Source organism: Salmo salar, chromosome 21 (genome assembly GCF_965601325.2).
Source record: "Salmo salar chromosome 21, fSalSal1, whole genome shotgun sequence".
Lineage (NCBI taxonomy): Eukaryota > Metazoa > Chordata > Actinopteri > Salmoniformes > Salmonidae > Salmo > Salmo salar.
Genome location: NC_138311.1, coordinates 40,274,211 through 40,294,767, shown reverse-complemented (window position 1 = coordinate 40,294,767; position 20,557 = coordinate 40,274,211). Strand labels below are relative to the sequence as shown.

The 20,557-nt window shown below is 44.9% G+C and overlaps 1 protein-coding gene across 1 annotated transcript in view; it reads left to right on the top strand.

Annotated features, from left to right (window-relative positions):
• LOC106582301 (low-density lipoprotein receptor-related protein 1B) overlaps positions 1-20,557 on the top strand; it is a 272,131-nt gene that overhangs the window by 10,069 nt on the left and 241,505 nt on the right. Inside the window, exons 4-6 of the mRNA XM_082967167.1 lie at positions 5,232-5,402; positions 8,785-8,967; positions 18,627-18,827. Of these exons, the coding sequence (XP_082823293.1) occupies positions 5,232-5,402; positions 8,785-8,967; positions 18,627-18,827 (555 nt within the window). The remainder of the gene's footprint in view (positions 1-5,231; positions 5,403-8,784; positions 8,968-18,626; positions 18,828-20,557) is intronic.

The window sequence follows — 20,557 nt, the reverse complement described above, 5'->3', positions numbered from 1 at the left end:
AGAAATGTACTTTATATCCTGAATACAAAGCGTTAGGTTTGGGGAAAATCCAACACCACACTTCACTGAGTACCACTCTTCATATTTTCAAGCATGGTGGTGGCTGCATCATGTTATGGGTAGCTTGTCATCAGGAAGGACTAGGGAGTTTTGTAGCATAAATAGAGCTAAGAACAGCCAAATCCTAGAGGAAAACCTTCTTCAGTCTACTTTCCAACAGACACTGGGAAACAAATGCACCTTTTAGCTAAACAATAATCAACTGCGGCTCAGTTGGTAGAGCACGACAATTGCAATACCAGGGCTGTGGGTTCGATTCCCACGAGGGACCAGTATGGACAAATATGAAAATGTATGCACTAACTACTGTAAATCACTCTGGATAAGAGTGTCTGCTAAACGACTTCAATTTAACAACCTAAAATACAAGGCCAAATATACACTGGTTGCTTACCAAGTTATAGTTTTGACTTAAATCGTCTTGAACATCTATGGCAAGACTTGAAAATGTCTGTCTCGCAATGATCAACAAAAACTTGACAGAGCTTGAATAATTTTACAAATAATCATGTGCAAATATTATACAATCCAGGTGTAATTGCTGCCAAAGGTGATTCTAACATGTATTTACTCAGGGATGTGAATACTTATGTAAATTAGATATTTCTGTATTTAATTTTCAATACATTTGCAAACATTTCTAAAAACATGTTTTCACTTTTTAATTGTGGGGTATTGTGTGTAGATAGAATTTATCAATTTTTTTATCAATTTTGAATTCAGGCTGTAACACAACAAAATGTGGAATAAGTCAAGGGGTATGAATACTTTCTGAATGCACTGTATCTAATGCTTGGATAGTTTCATCTGAGCCACTGGCTTAATCCTATTCTTTAACTTTTATTTTTGGTTTAGTTGGAGACGTGAATCCAACATATAACTTGTTAACTTGTCAACACAACCAAGCGAACGAAACAGCGCCTCACTGTCTCAGTATGTGTAGCTTATCTAGGCTATCTGAAGCTGTCTGGTCAGAAAGAGTATGACATTGCTGCCACCTGTAGCATTGAATGTAAGGGAAGCCCGCGCGCATTTGGCCTCCCATGATAAAAAATATATAAAATAATAGCATATCAGCGTTGAGCTAAACTGAGTGAGCTCAACTGTGAATGGTCCTGTCACACCAAAAAAAAGTATCCAGGGGAAGCCAGGTTGGATTTGGCTTCATGGTAATCACATCACAAGCCAAATGTCATTATTGACAGAACAAAAGTTGAATTGTTGTGTTGTTGTGTTGTTGTCCTCCGGTGGCTAGCTAGCTAGCTAAAATGGTCCCTTTCCTAAATTATCCATGGATGGAAATAGGGATTTGGACTTGTGGTTTGACTTACATCTCCGTACTGGCCAATGATTATAACAGTGGTTCTGATCCAACCATAAATTCATACAATATGCCCCTGGCCTGAGAGGATGGAAGTTCAACATGTAGCTAGATGTAGTATGCTAATGTTAACTTAGATTTTTGGTTTAGATGGAGATGTGAATCCAACATTATCAATTATTAACTTGTAGACAAACTGGAATTAAAGCCAGACTAAGTCAGTGGCACAGATGGAACTATCCAAGCAGAAAATACAAGATCCCCTTCAAATGTTGATATTTGGTTGTGTTGACAACCAAACACTATTCAATAACAAGTTGAATTCCTCCACTATTGGTGGAGGAACACAATGGCGCCGACAGAGAGGGCTGCCTCTCTTCTAGTTCTTAGAAAACTTTGCATTATTTCGTTTTCTTATGTGTTACATTGTTATCCCAGAAAATGTTATGTGTTATTACAAACAGCCGGGAAGAACAAAAGGATATCAGAGGAGGCACGCTCACCACCCACCGCTTTCGAGTATATTACTCACTAATGTTCAGTCCCTGGATAACAAAGTTGATGAGATCAGGGCAAGGGTTTCTTTCCAGACAGACATCAGGGATGGTAACATACTCTTTTTCTTGGAAACATGGCTCCCCCGGGATATACTGTCGGAGTTGGTACAGCCATCTGGATTCTCAGACCATTGTTATTCCAACTTCCGGGATGCATACGAGGCCCTCCCCCGCCCTCCTTTTGGCAAATCTAACCACGACTCCATTTTGCTCCTCCCTTCCTATAGGCAGAAACTCAAACAGGAAGTACTCGTGCTAAGGACTATTCAAAGCTGGTCTGACCAATCAGAATCCACGCTTCAAGATTGATCACGCGGAATAATATTGACGTGTACACTGAGACGGTTGCTGATTTCATCAAGAAGTGTATAGGAGATCTTGTACCCACTGTGACTACCCTAACCAGAAATCGTGGATAGATGATAGCAAACAAAGTGCGAACCAAGGTGACTGGGAATATGGCAGAATACAAAAAGAGTTGTCATTCCCTCCGCAAGGAAATCAAACAGGAAAAACATCAGTATACAGACAAAGTGGAGTCGCAATTCAACGGCTCAGACACGTGACATATGTGGCAGGGTCCACAGACAATCACGGACTACAAAAGGAAAACCAGCCTCTTCGCGGACACTGACGTCTTGCTTCCGGACAAGCTAAATACGTTCTTTGCCCGCTTTGAGGATAACACAGTGCCACCAACGTGGCCAGCTACCAAGGACTATGGGCTCTCCTTCTCCTTGGCCGACGTAAGACATTTAAACGTGTTAACCCTCGCAAGGCTGCCGGCCCAGACGGCATGCCTAGCCGCAACCTCATAGCATGTGCAGACCAGCTGGTTGGTGTGTTTACGGACATATTCAATCTCTCCATATCCCAGTCTGGTGTCCCCACATGCTTTAAGATGGCCATGCTACTTTCCTGTACCCAAGAATGCAAAGGTAACTGAATTAAATGACTGTCGCCCTGTAGCACTCATTTCTGTCATCATGAAGTGCTTTGAGAGACCAGTCAAGGATCATATCACCTCCACCTTACCTGTCACCCTAGACCAACTTCAATTTGCTTACCGCCCCAAAAGGTCCACAGACGATGCAATCGCCATCACACTGCACACTGCCCTATCCCATCTGGACAAGAGGAATACCTATGAAAGAATGCTGTTTATTGGCTATAGCTCAGCATTCAACACCATAGTAGCCTCCAAGCTCATGATTAAGCTCGAGTCCCTGGGTTTGAACCCCGCCCTGTGCAATTGGGTCTTGGACTTCCTGACGGGCCGCCCCCCCAGGTAGTGTAGGTAGGAAACAACATCTCCACTTCGCTGATCTTCAACACTGGGGCCCCACAAGTGTGCATGCTCAGCCCGCTCCTGTACTCCCTGTTCACCCATAACTGCGTGGCCATGCACACCTCCAACTCATTCATCAAGTATGCAGATGACACAACAGTAGTAGGCTTGATTACCAACAACGACAACGAGACAGCCTACAGGAAGGAGGTGATGGCTTTGGGAGTGTGGTGTCAGGAAAATAACCTCTCACTTAATGTCAACAAAACAAAGAAGATGATCGTGGACTTGTAGGAAACAGCAGAGGGAGCACCCCCCTATCCACATCGATAGGACAGCAGTGGAGAAGGTGGAATGTTTAAATTCCTCGGCGTACATATCATTGACAAGCTGATATGGTCCACCCACACAGACAGTGTGGTGAAGAAGGCGCAACAGAACTTCAACCTCAGGAGGCTAAAGAAATGTGGCTTGTCACCTAAAAACCTCACAAACTTTTACAGTTGCACAATTGAGAGCATCCTGTCGGACTGTATCACAGCCTGGTATGGCAACTGCACCGCCCACAACTGCAGGGCTCTCCAGAGGGTGGTGCGGTCTGCACAACGCATCACCGGGGGCAAACTATCTTTTCTCCAGGACACTAACAGCACCTGATGTCACAGGAAGGCCAAAAAGATCATCAAGGACAACAACCACCCGAGCCACTGCCTGTTCACCCCGCTAGCATCCAGAAGACGAGGTCAGTACAGGTGCATCAAAGCTGGGACCGAGAGACTGAAAAACAGCTTCTATCTCAAGGCTATTAGACTGTTAAATTGCCATCACAGACTTGAAATCATTGACCACTTTAATAAATGGAGCACTAGTCACTTGAATAACGTTTACATAACTTCCATTACTCATCTCATATGTATTTACTGTATTCTATACTATCTACTGTATCTTAGTCTATGCCACTCTGACATTGTTCATCCATATATATTCTTAATTCCATTCCTTTAGATTTGTGTATATTAGGTATTTGTTGTGAAATTATTAGATATTACTTGTTAGATATTGCTACACAGTCGGAACTAGAAGCACAAGCATTTCGCTACACCCACAATAACATCTGCTAAACACATGTATGTGACCAATAAAATTTGATTTGAGTTTGTCTACGAATTAATAATTGATGTTGGATTCATGTCTCCATCTCAACCAAAAATGTAAGTTAAAGAATAGGACTAAATCAAATCAAACTTTAAATGCAGTTTGATTTGATTTACTCCTATTCTTTAACTTTAACTTTTGGTTGGGATGGAGACATGAATCCAACATTTCAAATTCATTTGAACCCTGGGCTGAATTGAAACAATAGCTGTTGATGACTTCACAAATGCTATATACTGTATTGTAGGCCTAAATAGCATACTTGATGATTTATGACTCAGAAAATATGGTTACATTTAATTTGCTCTGGTAGACCTCCCTTTGGAATGACTTTGATAGCAACAGTAAATCTATTTTGTTATTAAGTGGAGCTTTCTTAATAATCATTCTCACAATTGCACATGGTTTTAGTCAGTGACAAATGTCAAAGCTAAGCAGGGCTGAACTTGGTTAAAACCCTGGAATGGAGACCAAAGGAATAACTGTACATATATCAACTCTTCAATAGGAGTTTCTGCCCAACCTGTCGTTTTTTTCTGATAGTTGATATAACGTTATACAGTGTTTGTCTATGTTGAAAATTGGTTACCATGATAACATAATCCTTTCACCCTCAAAACACATTGATGACTTTTTTTCAAATCCAATGTATTTTCCATGTCACATTACTTTGACAAATTAAATTGAAACAACTTTGATTCAACCAGTTTGTGCCCAGTGGGATGTGCAGAGTACGATTACCTTGCCTGAAACGTGACTTCTGAGACCTCCCCAATCTAATGTACATTCTTATGACATGAAGGAGTGAAACTCGTCAGTCAAACTTGCTATTTTTCCTCTGTGTCCCAAGATGATGACTGTGGAGATGGTAGTGACGAGGTGAGCTGTGTCCACTACTGCTCCAACACCCAGTTCCAGTGCTCCAGTGGGAGATGTATTCCAGACCACTGGGCCTGCGATGGGGACAACGACTGTGGGGACTTCAGTGACGAGAACACCACCTGTGGAGGGTCTGGAGCTGGTGAGAGAAACCGTGCTGTTTTTTGTAATTCCTTTATTGTAGCACTTTTTGAATTCGTAATGCAAATGCAACTTCATAAGTGATAGTGCCATCCCTCATTTTGACAAATGAATGTACTCTGCACTAAGTATCATGTTAACTATCCCAACATCGTGAGTACAGTGCCTTGCAAAAGTATTCACCCCCTTGGTGTTTTTCCTATTTTGTTGCATTACAACCTGTAATTTAAATGTATTTGTATTTGGATGTCATGTAATGGACGTACACAAAATAATCCAAATTGGTGAAGTGAAATGAAAAAAATAACTTGTTTAAAAAAAATCCTACAAATAAAAAACGGAAGCAAGGGGCACCACCAAGGAGCTCTCCAAAAAGGTCAGGGACAAAGTTGTGGAGAAGTACAGATCATGGTTGGGTTATAAAAAATATCAGAAACTTTGAACATCCCATGGAGCACCATTAAATCCATTATAAAAAATGGAAAGAATATGGCACTACAACAAACCTGCCAAAAGAGGGCCGCCCACCGAAACTCACGGGCCAGGCACGGAGGGCATTAATCAGAGGCAACAAAAAGACCAAAGATAACCCTGAAGGAGCTGCAAAGCTCCACAGCAGAGATTGGAGTATCTGTCCATAGCACCATTTTAAGACATTTTAAGCCATTGCTTAAAGAAAGAATTAAGCAAACATGTTTGGTGTTCGCCAAAAGGCATGTGGGAGACTCCCCAAACATATGGAAGAAGGTACTCTGGTCAGTTGAGACAACAATTTAGCTTTTTGTCCATCAAGGAAAATGTCTGGCACAAAACCAACACCTCTCATCACCCCGAGAATACCATCCCCACAGTGAAGCATAGTGGTGGCAGCATTATGCTGTGGGGATGTTTTTCATTGGCAGGGACTGGGAAACTGGTCAGAATTGAAGGAATGATGGATGGTGCTAAATACAGGGAAATTCTTGAGGGAAACCTGTTTCAGTCTTCCAGAGATTTGAGACTGGGATGGAGGTTCACCTTCCAGCAGAACAATGACCCTGCTGAAGCAACACTCAAGTGGTTTAAGGGGAAACATGTAAATGTCTTGGAATGGCCTAGTCAAGGCCCAGACCTCAATCCAGTTGAGAAGATTGCTGTACACTAGCGGAACCCATCCAACTTGAAGGAGCTGGGGCAGTTTTGCCTTGAAGAATGGGCCAAAGTCCCAGTGGCTAGATGTGCCAAGCTTATAGAGACATACCACAAGAGACTTGCGGCTGTAATTGCTGCAAAAGTTGGCTCTACAAAGTATTGACTTTGGGGGGGGTGAATAGTTATGCACAGTCAAGTTTTCATTTTTTTTGTGTTAATTCTTGTTTGTTTCACAATAAAAAATATTTTGCATCTTCAAAGTGGTAGGCATGTTGTGTAAATCAAATGATACAAACCCCCAAAAAATGTATTTTAATTCCAGGTTGGAAGTCAACAAAATAGGAAAAATGCCAAGGGGGGTGAATACTTTTGCAAGCCACTGTAGATGCTTTCAAGGTGGGCTAACTACTCCTCCTCATTACTGCACATGCAGCATTGAGCGTAACTATTAATTATTCATTTGGCATTTAAATCAGTAGAAATATATATATTTTTTAAAGATAATTTGTTTAATTTTAAATTAACTGTTAATTGACCTGGTCTAATGTCCTTAAGTCTTCATTTTCCTCTCTCAGCTCTCGCTCTGCTGATCTAATCTCATCTACTGTTCACAACAGTACAACATCAAGATTTTAATATTTTATTCTGGTATAATTACCTCAGAAAGCTGAGCCTAGCCCGGGCAGCTGAAATGCTCACAGCTAACTACCTTGTCACTAGAATGAGGAAGTTATTCATCAAACGGTGTCCTGATGTCCAGGCCCAGCTCCAGCCTTTTCCTTTCTACTCTAACACAGTGTAGTGTTGCTGGGTTGTGGTCCACCCCTGGGGTTAAAGCTCTGGCTCGGAAGGCCCTGACTGTTATGGAAATACTTCTGATCTCTGATTTCAGAAGTTATTTTTTTCCTGGCAATGTGGAAATGGTTAGGTTGAATACAGTCGGTCTTGTGACTGACTACCTAGCATGATTAAAAATAACATTTGAAAGATCAATCACACAGATCATTTTGCCATAGCTTTGAATGTAATAGAATATACATAACCCAATATTGTCAAAAGTTTGCCCACTGGGAACCAATTTTCACATTCACAGAAGGATTCTATTTAAGTGATAATGCCAGAGAAGCCGGTGTTTGGGGGATATATTGGCAAGGGTGTTGTTCGTCGAGGGATGGCAAACTGTGCCAATATATCCTCCAAACACCGGTTTTGAGGGCATTATTACTTTTATACAATGGGTTACCAACATATTCAAATAGTGATTGACATATTTTCAAAAACATTTATTTTAATGAATTTATTCAGACTATTTCATCTTTCCACAAGATATAGTCCCGACACAAATCTAGGGTTGCTACTCAAGCTGGCAGGTTGTTCGTTCTATCGGTTCGGTTGCCAGAGATGCAACTCAGTCATTCAGTCTTTTTGTTCTATATCTATGGATGCAACCCAGTCGTTCATTCTAAATGTTCCATTGCAATACTGGCTGGCAACGTTCTTATCCCTTGCTTGCTAGCTAGCCAACCACAGCTAACTTAAAGTTACGTCAAACAGTGCAGCCAGAACAACAGCAAAGGAGCTGCATTTGCGTTTGTTTAAGCTGTTTTCTAGTGCCATTTATTTAGATACATCCATAGCAATGAGCTAATGATGCGCAATTTCACCTGGCATAGAAAATGCGCTCTCTCGTCAGGACAATGTTGTTCAGGAGAGCTAGCCAACAACACAGTCACTTCAAACGGAAGCTGGAAAGACAGCAATCTAGCTGCATTTCATTTCGTTTGACCAGTTTTTTACTGACATTTCTTTCCATATATCCATAAAAATGATGCCAGCTGATTCATGATTTTGACTGGCTGAGAAAAGCTGCCTGCCTGTCTGTCTCATCCCGACACGTTTATTTCTATGCGACAAATGGAGATTGAATTTCAATATTGAAACAATGTTGCAAATGTCGGCGAGACAGACAGTAAGATTTATACAAATCTCCGCTGTTGAAAATCAAATGCAAGTCTTAATGAAACAAGAGATAATGTCTAAATGCTTTTATAGTGGAGATCAAGTTTATAAATTGCCTGGCTGGGCTGATGAGACAGTGTATTGCGCAGTAAGATGGAACAGCATTTCTACGTCATAGCTTTAGCCGGTGGTAACTTGTGGAGTAGACACTGGTTGGAATGTGGTTTTAACTAATGAGCATCCAGGATTAGACCCACCCATTGTATAATTATTTATTTATTTTTCCCTTGCAGCATTGCCTCCTGTGATAGAGTGCAGTGGGGATGAGTTCCACTGTACGGAAGACGGTACGTGTATCCCAGAGCGCTGGAGGTGTGATGGGGACAAAGACTGTGAGGACGGTAGTGATGAGGTGGCCTGTGAGGGCACCAAGAGGATTTGTGACCCCAAGGCCAAGTTCACATGCAAAGACACAGGTAGGATGGATACTTCTCTGTCAGTAATCGTAATCCAGAACCAAAACTTCCTAGCTACTCGGTTTGCCTAAGAAAATATTTTGTCTGACGGTAGTGTACAATCTTTGACCATTACATTAATGCTAAACTAGAAGCAAATTTAAAAGGATGACATTGACCAACATCAAATAGCAGAGCTAGAAACGTGTTTAATACACATATAAACTCTAGCCTCACCAACTCTCTACGTAGTACATCATGGAAACCGCATATATTTTATAGGTCCATCTCTACAAAAAAGAATGGCATGAAAAAAACAATTTAGCTGGAATTTATAGTTGCCGCTTCGCTTTATTGGCTCCTGATTTTAAATTTTTTGTATTCCGCCATCATTTCCTATGACCAAAAAGAGCTCCTGGACATTACAACAGTGATCACTAAACTCAATGAAGATTTATACTTCAATGAGTCGGCGACACAGGACATAATGCTTAACCCGAACCAGGCCCTAATCCCTGATTCGGAAGAGAAAGAGACGGCTATATAGAGGCCGATGTGCAGGTACCCTGATGAAACTACGGCGTTGAGTAAATGAACCACCACTATCTCTGTTCTATTGGTGAATGTACAATCACTGGAGAACAAACTGGACGAGCTCCGTTCGAGACTATCTTATCAACGGGACCTGAAGAACTGTAATATCCAATGTTCCTCTGAAACTTGGCTGAACAAGGACACTGATAATATTCTAGATGTTTTTTCTATGCATTGGCAGGACAGAACGGCAACGTCGGGTAAGCTCAAGGGGCGTGGTGTGTCTCTTTGTTAACAACAGCTGGTGTGCAATCTCTAATATTAAGTAAGTCTCGAGGTTCTGTTCACCTGAGTTAGAATATCCCATTAGAAGCTATAGACCATGCTATTTACCTAGAGAGTTTTCATCTATATTTTTCAGAGCTGTCAAATACCACCAAAGAATTATGCTGGCACAAAGACGGCCCTCAACGAACTGTATAGGGCCATAAGCAAACAAGAAAATGCTCATCCAGAAGCGGCGCTACTTTTGGCTGATGATTTTAATGCAGGAAAACTGAAATCCATTTGACCTCATTTCTAACAGCATGTCACCTGTGCAACTAGAGGCGAAAAAACTCTAGATCAACTTTACTCCACACACGGACCCATACAAAGCTCTTCCTCGCCCTCCATTTGCCAAATCTGACCATAACTCTATTCTCCTAATTCCTGCTTAGAAGCAAACACTCAAACAAGAAGTACCGCTTATGTGCTCAATACGGAAGTGGTCCGATGAAGCAGATGCTAAGCTACAGGACTGTTTCGCTAGCACACTGGAATATGTTTCTGATGGTATTGAGAAGTTTATTATATCAGTCACCGGCTTAATCAATAAGTGCATTACAGTGACCATACATACAGTGTACATATCCCAACCAGAAGCCAGGTATTACTGGCAACATCCACACTGAGATAAAGGCTAGAGCTTCAGCTTTCAAGGTGCGGGACACTAATCCCGCTACGCCCTCCAATGAACCATCAAACAGGCGAAGGCGTCAATACAGGACTAAGATCGAATCTTACTACACCAGCTCTGATGCTCATCGGATGTGTCAGGGCTTGCAAACTATTACGGAAAAACAAAGGGAAAACCCAGCTGCGAGCTGCCCAGTGACACAAGCCTACCAGACGAGCTGAATGCATTTTATGCTTGCTTCGAGGCAAGCAACACTGAACCATGTGTGAGAGCACCAGCTGTTCCAGATGTCTGTGTAATCACACTTTCAGTAGCTGATTTGAGTAAGACCTTTGAACAGGTTAACATTCAAAAGGCCGCAGGGCCAGGCGCATTACCAGGACGTGTATTCAGATCATGCAAGTCTTCACTGATATTTACAACCTCTCCTGACAGCTTGTAATACTGTAATACCTGCATGTTTCAAGCAGAACACCGTAGTCCCTATGCCCAAGAACGCCTAGATATCCTGTCTAAATAACTATAGCCCCATAGCACTCACATCTGTAGCCATGAAATGGTTCGCAAGGCTGGTCATGGCTCACATCAAAACCATCATCCAAGGCACCTGTGCACCACTCCAAATCACATACTGCCCCACCAGATGCAGACATGATGCAATCTCTATTGCAATCCACACTGCCCTTTCCCACTTGGACAAAAGAAACACCTACGTGAGAATGCTGTTCATTGACTACAGCTCAGCATTCAACACCATAGTGCCCTCCAAGCTCACCACTAAGTTAAGGACCCTGGGACTGAACACCTCCCTCTGCAACTGGTTCCTGGACTTCCTGACGGGGCGCCCCCAGGTAATGAGGGCAGGCGAAAACACATCTGCCACGCTGACCCTCAACACGGGGGCCCCTCTGGGGTGCATGCTCAGTCCCCTCTTGTACTCCCTATTCACCCAGGACTACGTGGCCACGCATGACTCCAACACCATCATTAAGTTTGCCGACAACACAACGGTGGTAGACCTCATCCCCGATAATGATGAGACAGCTTATAGGGAGGAGGTCAGAGAACTGGCATTGTGGTGCCAGGACAACAACCTATTCCTCAACATCAGCAAGACAAAGGAGTTGATCGTGCACTACAGGAAACAGAGGGCCGAGCACGCCCCCTCACACCACTAAGGATCTATCATGGTCCAAACTAACCAACACAGTCGTGAAGAGGGCACAACAACGCTTTTTCCCGTGACGAGGCTGAAAATATTTGGCATGGGCATCTGAGATCCTCAAAAAGTTCTACAGCTGAACCATTGAGAGCATCTTGACTAGCTGCATCACTGCATGGTAAGGCGCTACAGACGGTAGTGCGTACGGCCCAGTACATCACTGAGGCCAAACTCCCTGCCAATCCAGGACCTCTATACCTGGCGTTGTCAGATGAAGGCCTTAAAAATTGTCAAAGACTCCAGCTACCCATGTCATAGACTGTTCTCTCTGCTACCACACGTCAAGCGGTACCGATGCACCAAGTCTGGAACCAACAGGACCCTGAATAGCTTCTACCCCCAAGCTATAAGACTGCTAAATAGTTAGTTATTAAATAGTTAACCAAATAGATACCCGGACTATCTGCATTGATACTTTTTGCACAAACTTTTTTGACTCTGCTACTGTTTACTATCTGTCGCTCTATTCCCAGTTACAGTATATGTATGTACATATCATCTTCAATTACCTTGTACCCCTGCACATCGATACGGTACTGGTACCCCTTGTGTATAGCCAAGTTATTGTTACTCATTGTGTAATTATTATTACTTTTATTATGTGTTTTACTTTTCTATTATTTCTCTATTTTCTTTCTCTCTGCATTGTTGGGAAGGGCCCGTAAGTAAGCATTTCACTGTTAGTTCACACCTGTTGTTTACTAAGCGTGTGATGAATTGTCACGTCTGATTGGAAGCCATACTTAGGCAGCCTGTTTTTTTCCTTTGGGTTTGTGGGTGGTTGTCTTCTGTATAGCCTGTGTGCCTTATGGAACTGTTTCGTCATCTGTTTATTTTGTTTTGAGTGTTCTTTCTATAATAAAGAAGAAAGATGAGCACTATACCCGGTGCATTTTGGTCACCGTTCATCGACGCCTCTGACAGAACCACCCACCTGTAACGACTGCCTTTAGAGAGAGTGGACCAAAACGCAGCGGAGTTAGTGTTCAACATATTTCATTATTGCCAGAACACTATTCAAACAAAACAAGGAAACAGACAGCCGAACAGTCCTGTTGGAAATTATGCTAAACAGAAACAATTACCCACAAAACCCCAACGGAAAAATATGCACTTATGTGTGACTCCCAATCAACAGCAACAAACTTCAGCTGTGCCTGATTTGGGAGCCACACACGGCCCAAAACAAAGAAATACAGGCGGGCCACTCTGGCTGCGCTGAACAGGTGGGCCACTCCGGCAGCTCCGGACAGGTGGGCCACTCCAGCAGCTCCGGCACTGCAGGCCACTCCGGCAGCTCCGGCACTGCGGGCCACTCCGGCAGCTCCGGCACGGCGGGCCACTCTGGCAGATCCGGCACGGCGGGCCACTCTGGCAGATCCGGCTCAGGATTCACCAGGCTGGGGAGACATGAAGGAGGCCTGGCTCTGGGCGCAGGCCCTGGACTCACCAGGCTGGGGAGACCCGCTGGAGGCCTGGTCTGAGGAGGCGGCACAGGAGAGACCAGGGTGGAGGGATCCACCGGAGGACTGGTCCTTGGAGGAGGCACAGGACGAACCAAGATGGGAAGACACCACTGGAGGACTGGTCCGAGGAGGCGGCACGGGCTTGACCAGGATGGGGAGACCCACTGGAGGACTGGTCCGTGGAGGAGGCACGGGCTTGACCAGGATAGGAAGACATGCAGGAGGCCTGGTTCTGGGCATAGGCACAGGACGTGCAAGGCTGGGAAGACATGCAGGAGGCCTGTTTCTGGGCGCAGGCACAGTCTTCACCAGACAACCAGCATGCACCTCAGGACGAGTATGGAGAGCTGCCTCAGGTGACATCATTTCCACGACACGCTCCGTAGGGCGAATGCCGTGCCTTATGCACCAAACTAGCAGCTCTCTCATCTCTCTCTCCTTTAATTTCCCCATTAACTCCTTCACAGTCTCTGCCTCGTACCCCTCGCTCACCTCCAATGTCAACCCGACTGGCTCTGGTTCCGACCTCGCCTCCGCCGACTGTCCCGTGTGCCCCCCCCAAAAAAATTATTGGGGCTGCCTCTCGTGCTTGTTGCGCTCTCTCTCCTCATAATATCGCCTCTCCGCTCTCACCGCTTCAATTTCCCACTGCGGGAGGCGATACTCCCCAGCCTGAGTCCATGGTCCCTCTCCGTCCAGTATCTGTTCCCATGTCCACTAGTCCATCAAGCTGTTCTCCTGTTGCTCCTTCCTCCTCCGCTGCTTGGTCCTGGTTTTGTGGGTAATTCTGTAACGACTGCCTTTAGAGAGAGTGGACGAAAACGCAGCGGAGTTAGTGTTCAACATATTTAATTATTGCCAGAACACTATTCAAACAAAAATAAGGAAACAGACAGCCGAACAGTCCTGTTGGAAATTACGCTAAACAGAAACAATTACCCACAAAACCCCAACGGAAAAACATGCACTTATGTGTGACTCCCAATCAACAGCAACAAACTTCAGCTGTGCCTGATTTGGGAGCCACACACGGCCCAAAACAAAGAAATACAAACACATAGAAACAGAACATAGAATGCCCACCCAATGTAACACCCTGGCCTAACCAAAATAAAGAACAAAAAACCCCTCTCTATGGCCAGGGCGTTACACCACCAAAGAAGGAACAAGCAGCGGAAGAAGGAGCAGCAGGAGAAGTATTTGGAGTCATGGACGTAGATCCTCAATGGCAAGGGTCCATGGAGCCAGGCTGGGGAGTACCAGCGATCGAAGGAGGAGCTGGAGGAAGCAAAGACGGAACGACGGAGGTACGAGGCGTTGTATCCTCCTATTCAGGAGATGAGGAGGCAACCCCCAACATTTTTTTTTGGGGGGGGGGGGGGGCATAAGGGGAGTGTTGCTAGGTCAGGGGGGAACCCTGACCTAACTTCCCGAGCTATACGGAGGGAGCCATGGAGGAAACCAGAGCCGGTCGAGGAGTCAAGAGCGGATGACGACACTGGATTCCGGAGAAAGGGACTGGTGGCGAGTGCACGACTGAGCAGACGCACAGAGGGAGGATCTAGGCAGCATGGAGGTATGCGCACTATGTCGCCCATAAGCACTCAGAGCCGGTGCGGTCAATACAGGCTCCGCAACGTTGTCGTGCGACAGCTAGCCGGCAGCCAGGCTGAGAGGCATCGCTGGAGGCCCCGGGCTGAGAGGCGTCGCTGGAGGCCCCGGGCTGAGAGGCGTCGCTGGAGGCCCCGGGCTGAGCGGCATCGCTGGAGGCCCCGCGCTGAGAGGCGTCGCTGGAGGCCCCGCCTGCTCCACGCACGATACCCTGCATTCCCCAGCACAGCCCAGTTCGTCCTGTTCCAGCGCTTCGCCCCTTGCCGGGCTAGAGTGAGCATGGAGCCAGGACGGGTTATGCTGGCTGTAAGTGTCAGACCTCCAGGGAGAATCCTGGGCCCAGGATATCCTACGCCTGCTCCAGGTACGGTGTGCCACTTTCCCCAGCACAGCCCAGTTAACCCCTGGTCGGGCTCCAGCGAAAAATCCTATCGCCATTAGCATAACGAAATTTAATATATATTTTTTTCAAATATAGGACTATGTTATATCGTTTTATAGATACACCTCTCCTGAATCGAACCACGTTGTCCGATTTCAAAAAGGCTTTACAGCAAAAGCAAAACATTAGATTATGTTAGAGGAGTATATCGTAAAAGTAGCCACATAGCCATTTTCCGACCAACCACATGCATCACAAATAACCAAAGAACAGCTAAATGCAGCACTAACCTTTGACAATCTTCATCAGATGACACCCCTAGGACATCATGTTACACAATACATGCATTCTTTTGTTCGATAAAGTTCATATTTATATATAAAAACAGCATTTTACATCGGCGCGTAACGTTGACTAACTATTTTCCCTCAAATGCATCCGGTGAAACAGCACTACAATTTACTAAATTACTATTCGAAAACATTTTTAAAATGTAATATTGTCATTCTAAGATTTATAGATGAATATCTCTTGAAAGCACCTGTAATGCCAGATTTAAAAATAACTTTACTGGGTAATCACACTTTGCGATAAAAGGGGATGCGATACTCAGAAAATAGGCTACCGTTACAGGTCAGCGCCATCTTGGAACAATCACATATCAAATCTAGTCTTTTATACTATGGTCAATAATCCCTTACCTTTGATTATCTTCATCAGAAAGCACTTCTAGGAATCCCAGGTCCACAGCAAATGTATTTTCGTTCGAAAAAGTTAATCCTTTATGTTCCAATAGCTTGTTCTTGTTAGCGCGTTCTGAAGGCTGCACCAAAAGTTCCGTCGTGCGCGGGACTCCACTTTCGAAAAAATTCCTTTTTTTTTTACATTTAGGTTCGTTCAAACATGTCAAACGTTGTATAACATAAATCTTTAGGGCCTTTTTCAACCAGAGCTCCAATAAGATTCAAGGGGGACGATTGCATTGTGTTTCAAAACGTTTCGAAAGGGGAGGGTAGCCAGGGGCGCCGGCATCATAATGGTGATGGCCCTCTCCGTGTGACCACGTTCCACTGCGTCTCATTCATTCAGTTTTCACAGTAGAAGGCTCAAATCACTTTGTAAAGACTGGGGACATCTAGTGGAAGCAATAGGAAGTGCTCAATGAACCATTGCTCACTGTGTGATATACAGGCAAACTGATGAAGTTGAGTCCTCAATCCACTTCCTGTTACGATCGGTCTCGGGGTTTTGACTGCCATATGAGTTTTGTTATACTCACAGACACCATTCAAACAGTTTTAGAAACTTTAGGGTGTTTTCTATCCACAAGTATTAATTATATGCATATCCTAGCTTCTGAGTTTGAGTAGGAGGCCGTTTAAAATGGGCACGAATTTTTTTCAAAAATCGCTGTAGGGCCCCCTATCCTAGGCGAACGACAAGAGGTTAATCTGGTGCCAGCGCTCCGCCCTTACCGGGCTATAGTCAGCATTGGGCCGGGACGGGTTGTGCCAGCCCTGAGCGCCAGACCTCCAGTGCGCCTCCAAGGCCCAGTACGTCCTGTGCCTGCTCCGCGCACTCTCCGTCCAGCGACGCTCCTCAGGCCGGAGCCTCCAGCGACGCTCCCCAGTCAGGAGCCTCCAGCGACGCTCCTCAGCCCGGAGCCTCCAGCGACGCCTCTCAGCGCGGGGCCTCCAGCGACGCCTCTCAGCGCGGGGCCTCCAGCGACGCCTCTCAGCCCGGGGCCTCCAGCGACGCCTCTCAGCCCGGGGCCTCCAGCGACGCCTCTCAGCGCGGGGCCTCCAGCGACGCCTCTCAGCGCGGGGCCTCCAGCGACGCCTCTCAGCCCGGGCCTCCAGCGACGCCTCTCAGCCCGGGGCCTCCAGCGACGCCTCTCAGCTCGGGGCCTCCAGCGACGCCTCTCAGCCCGGGGCCTCCAGCGACGCCTCTCAGCCCGGGGCCTCCAGCGACGCCTCTCAGCCCGGGGCCTCCAGCGACGCCTCTCAGCCCGGGGCCTCCAGCGACGCCTCTCAGCCCGGGGCCTCCAGCGATGCCTCTCAGCCCAGATTCTTCTGAACGGGAGCTACGCCCAGAGCCAGAGCCACCTCCGTAGTGGGAGGATTGGCGAAGGGGGGGTGTAGCACAGGAACCGTCGTTGACGGTGGCCACCCTCCCTTCCCTCCCTTTAGGTTTGAGGTTGGTATTGTGTTTTTTTTTGTTTTGGAGGTGCAGTCGGGGTCTGCACCTTCGGGGGGGGGGGGTACTGTCACATCCTGACCAGTAAAGGGGTCATTTGTAATTGTAGTATGGTCAGGGCGTGGCAGGGGGTGTTTGTTTTGTGTGTTTTGGGGTTTTTTGGTTCTAGGGGATTTTGGTTCTAGTTTTCTATTTCTATGTTTCTTTTTCCATGTTTGGCCGAGTATGGTTTCCAATCAGAGGCAGGTGTTTTTCGTTGTCTCTGATTGGAAGCCATACTTAGGCAGCCTGTTTTTTCCTTTGGGTTTGTGGGTGGTTGTCTTCTGTATAGCCTGTGTGCCTTATGGAACTGTTTCGTCATCTGTTTATTTTGTTTTAAGTGTTCTTTCTAAATAAAGAAGAAAGATGAGCACTATACCCGCTGCATTTTGGTCACCGTTCATCGACGCCTCTGACATGAATAACATTTGATTTGAAATTTGATTTGAAGTGCAACAGAGGTGAATCCAGCTTTTATCGCAGGCCTCTAAATTAGGATGCTCTGTAATCCAGGCTTCACACAGTCACTGGCCTAGCTGCATTAATTAATGATGATACTGTAAATTCTGTAAATTCTGGCATATCTGTGCCTCTTCCCCTGCAGTTATTCCACCTGCTCTGGCTGCCTCTTTGTAATACACATGGCGAGCAAGGGGAATTTGAGATTATCCCTGGTAGCAGGTATCAGGAGGCTGTAATTATCTAGCTGTGGATTTTCAATTGAAGTGAAACATTTAACTCAACTGTGTCTGTGCCTTTCTGTTGATGGCAGGAAGAAGATAGATTTTTTACAAAATATCTCAGCAGTAATGTAATGTAGTACTGTATATTCTAGTCTAAACTCGTGATACAGTACACTGTGCATATTTTACAGTCTGTAGACTGCAATCACCTCATTCTGTGGAAAAGATTATGATATGGATCATGCTATGCCTTAAATTGCTTTCAGGCTGTTGGTATGAATTCTTTATTCGTGATTTAGATGTCAAATAGCTTTTTGTCAAAGTGCCTGAGGGATTATTCACCAAGTTTATTACAGATGCTTGAAGTTCACTGTGTGGTTATGTTGATTGGTTCCTCTTCAGCATTTGCAGTAGTGTATTCCCTTAGGGTTCTATTTCAGAGGTTCTACTTGACTGTGTGGACAGTTGATCATTGACATTGTCTCTGAGGAATATCTTCTGTATCTTTTTTGGTTGTGTTTATGGATTGTGCGCATTTGTGTGTGTTTGTGTATGTCTGTATGTATCTGTATACATGTGACACCATCAGGAAAGTGTATCACCAAGAGCTGGGTTTGTGATGGAGATATCGACTGTGAGGATCGTTCCGATGAGGATTCCTGTGAGGCAGCTGTCTGTAAGCCTCCAAAATACCCATGTGCCAACGACACCTCCATTTGCCTGCCACCAGAGAAGATCTGCAACGGCAAGACCGACTGTGCTGACGAGTCTGATGAAAGGCCTTTCTGTGGTAATAAGGAGAGATATTATTTGTAGTACACCATATTGCTTGATACCATAGAAATAGATTAGTCTGTGGTCTTTCTGCCTAGTTGTGAAGAAGTGTTCCATGTTTTTAAGTGGAAGAGATGTGTTTAGAGCAGTGGTATTCAAAAACTTTTTCATCTGGGACACCATTTTTTCTCACCAGAATTTCTGGGGACTCCATTCTTGTTGTCAGAAATGTTAGCAACCCCACCCCACCCCAAATCTAATGACACAACCTTAAAATCTGTAAAGTTTTATATTTACATAAACAAATAACCCTTCACATTCATTACGTTTCCATCTCTCTTAGACAGTGGTTCTCAAACCTCTTCTCGGGGACCCCCAGATGTTTCAGAATTTGGTTGTAGCTCTGAACTAACTCACCTGATTCAACTAGTCAAGTTGAATCAGGTGTGCTAGCTCTGGAATAGATTGAATACATGGAATGGCTGGGGGCCCCCAAGGAGAAGTTTGAGAACCACTGCTCTAAAAGAACCAATACATACATTTACTCAATAACATTGTATTTATCCAATTATCTTTCTCAATAACATTTGTATATTTTCCCATAAAATAATCTGTGCGCTTAATTTTTTATAATTTTTTGGCAGCCCCACTGCAATTCTCTGACCCTGACTTTGAATACCACTAGTGTAACGATTATTTTTCTACAGGACATTTTTTACAAGTATCTCACTGAGCCACCCACCCCAGAGTATAGAAGATGTGTTAAGTGTGCAAGTTCTCATTGAACACGCACAGATCCCAGAAACATATGTGTGAGAGACAAAACTGTTTCTCCCTATGGAGTAGTATTATATCTATTCATTCTCATAGCCTTGAGAGCAGCTCGATGACGCGCCAACATGCTGTTGATTCAGAGACCAATGGGACTGAACATGAAGAATAGCTGTTTGTCCAACACATATATGTTTGTCCAAGACCCATCGGAGGAAAAATATGTGAAACTCATGTGAATTGTACACATCTAATCCGTTTGATTGAACAACCTAAACTTATATGTTCATTTCAGAGTTGCTAACAGAATCAATCAATAAAATATATTTATAAAGCCATTTTTACATCAGAAGATGTCACTAAGTGCTTACACAGAAACCCAGCCACTATGGCCCCGTCTGACAATACCTCCGGACAGGACCAACTAAGCAGGACATACTGTAACCCCTCTCACTTTGACAAAGTACAGCCCCCACACCACTAGAGGGATATCAACAGACCACCAACTTACTACCCTGTGACAAGGCTGAATATAGCCCACAAAGATCTCCTCTACCGCACAAGCCCGATGGGGCGCAAGACCGGACAGGAAGATCACGTCAGTGACTCAACCTACTCAAGTCGAGTACAGTGCAAAAAAGCCTATTTCGCACATAGTGCACTACTTTTGAACCGAGCCCTACGCAAAAAATTGTAAATCGAAAAGGGTATTGGGAAGAGGGTGCAATTTGGGATACACCATTTGAGAAAAGGCCCACACTGTGCTGCCAGCTTCATAACCAATTAGGTCATACAGGGAGACCTTGAGGGGCCTGATTGATTTGAGCCAACTCAGCAGGAGTCATTCCTCCAGCTGTAACCAATGGGTGCACAGCGCTCCTATATCCTCCTCCACCTTCCACACACGCAGGCAACTAGGGGACCCCCACAGAGAAAATGCAATCGTTTTTTGTCTGTACCAAGAAGATCGTCTAA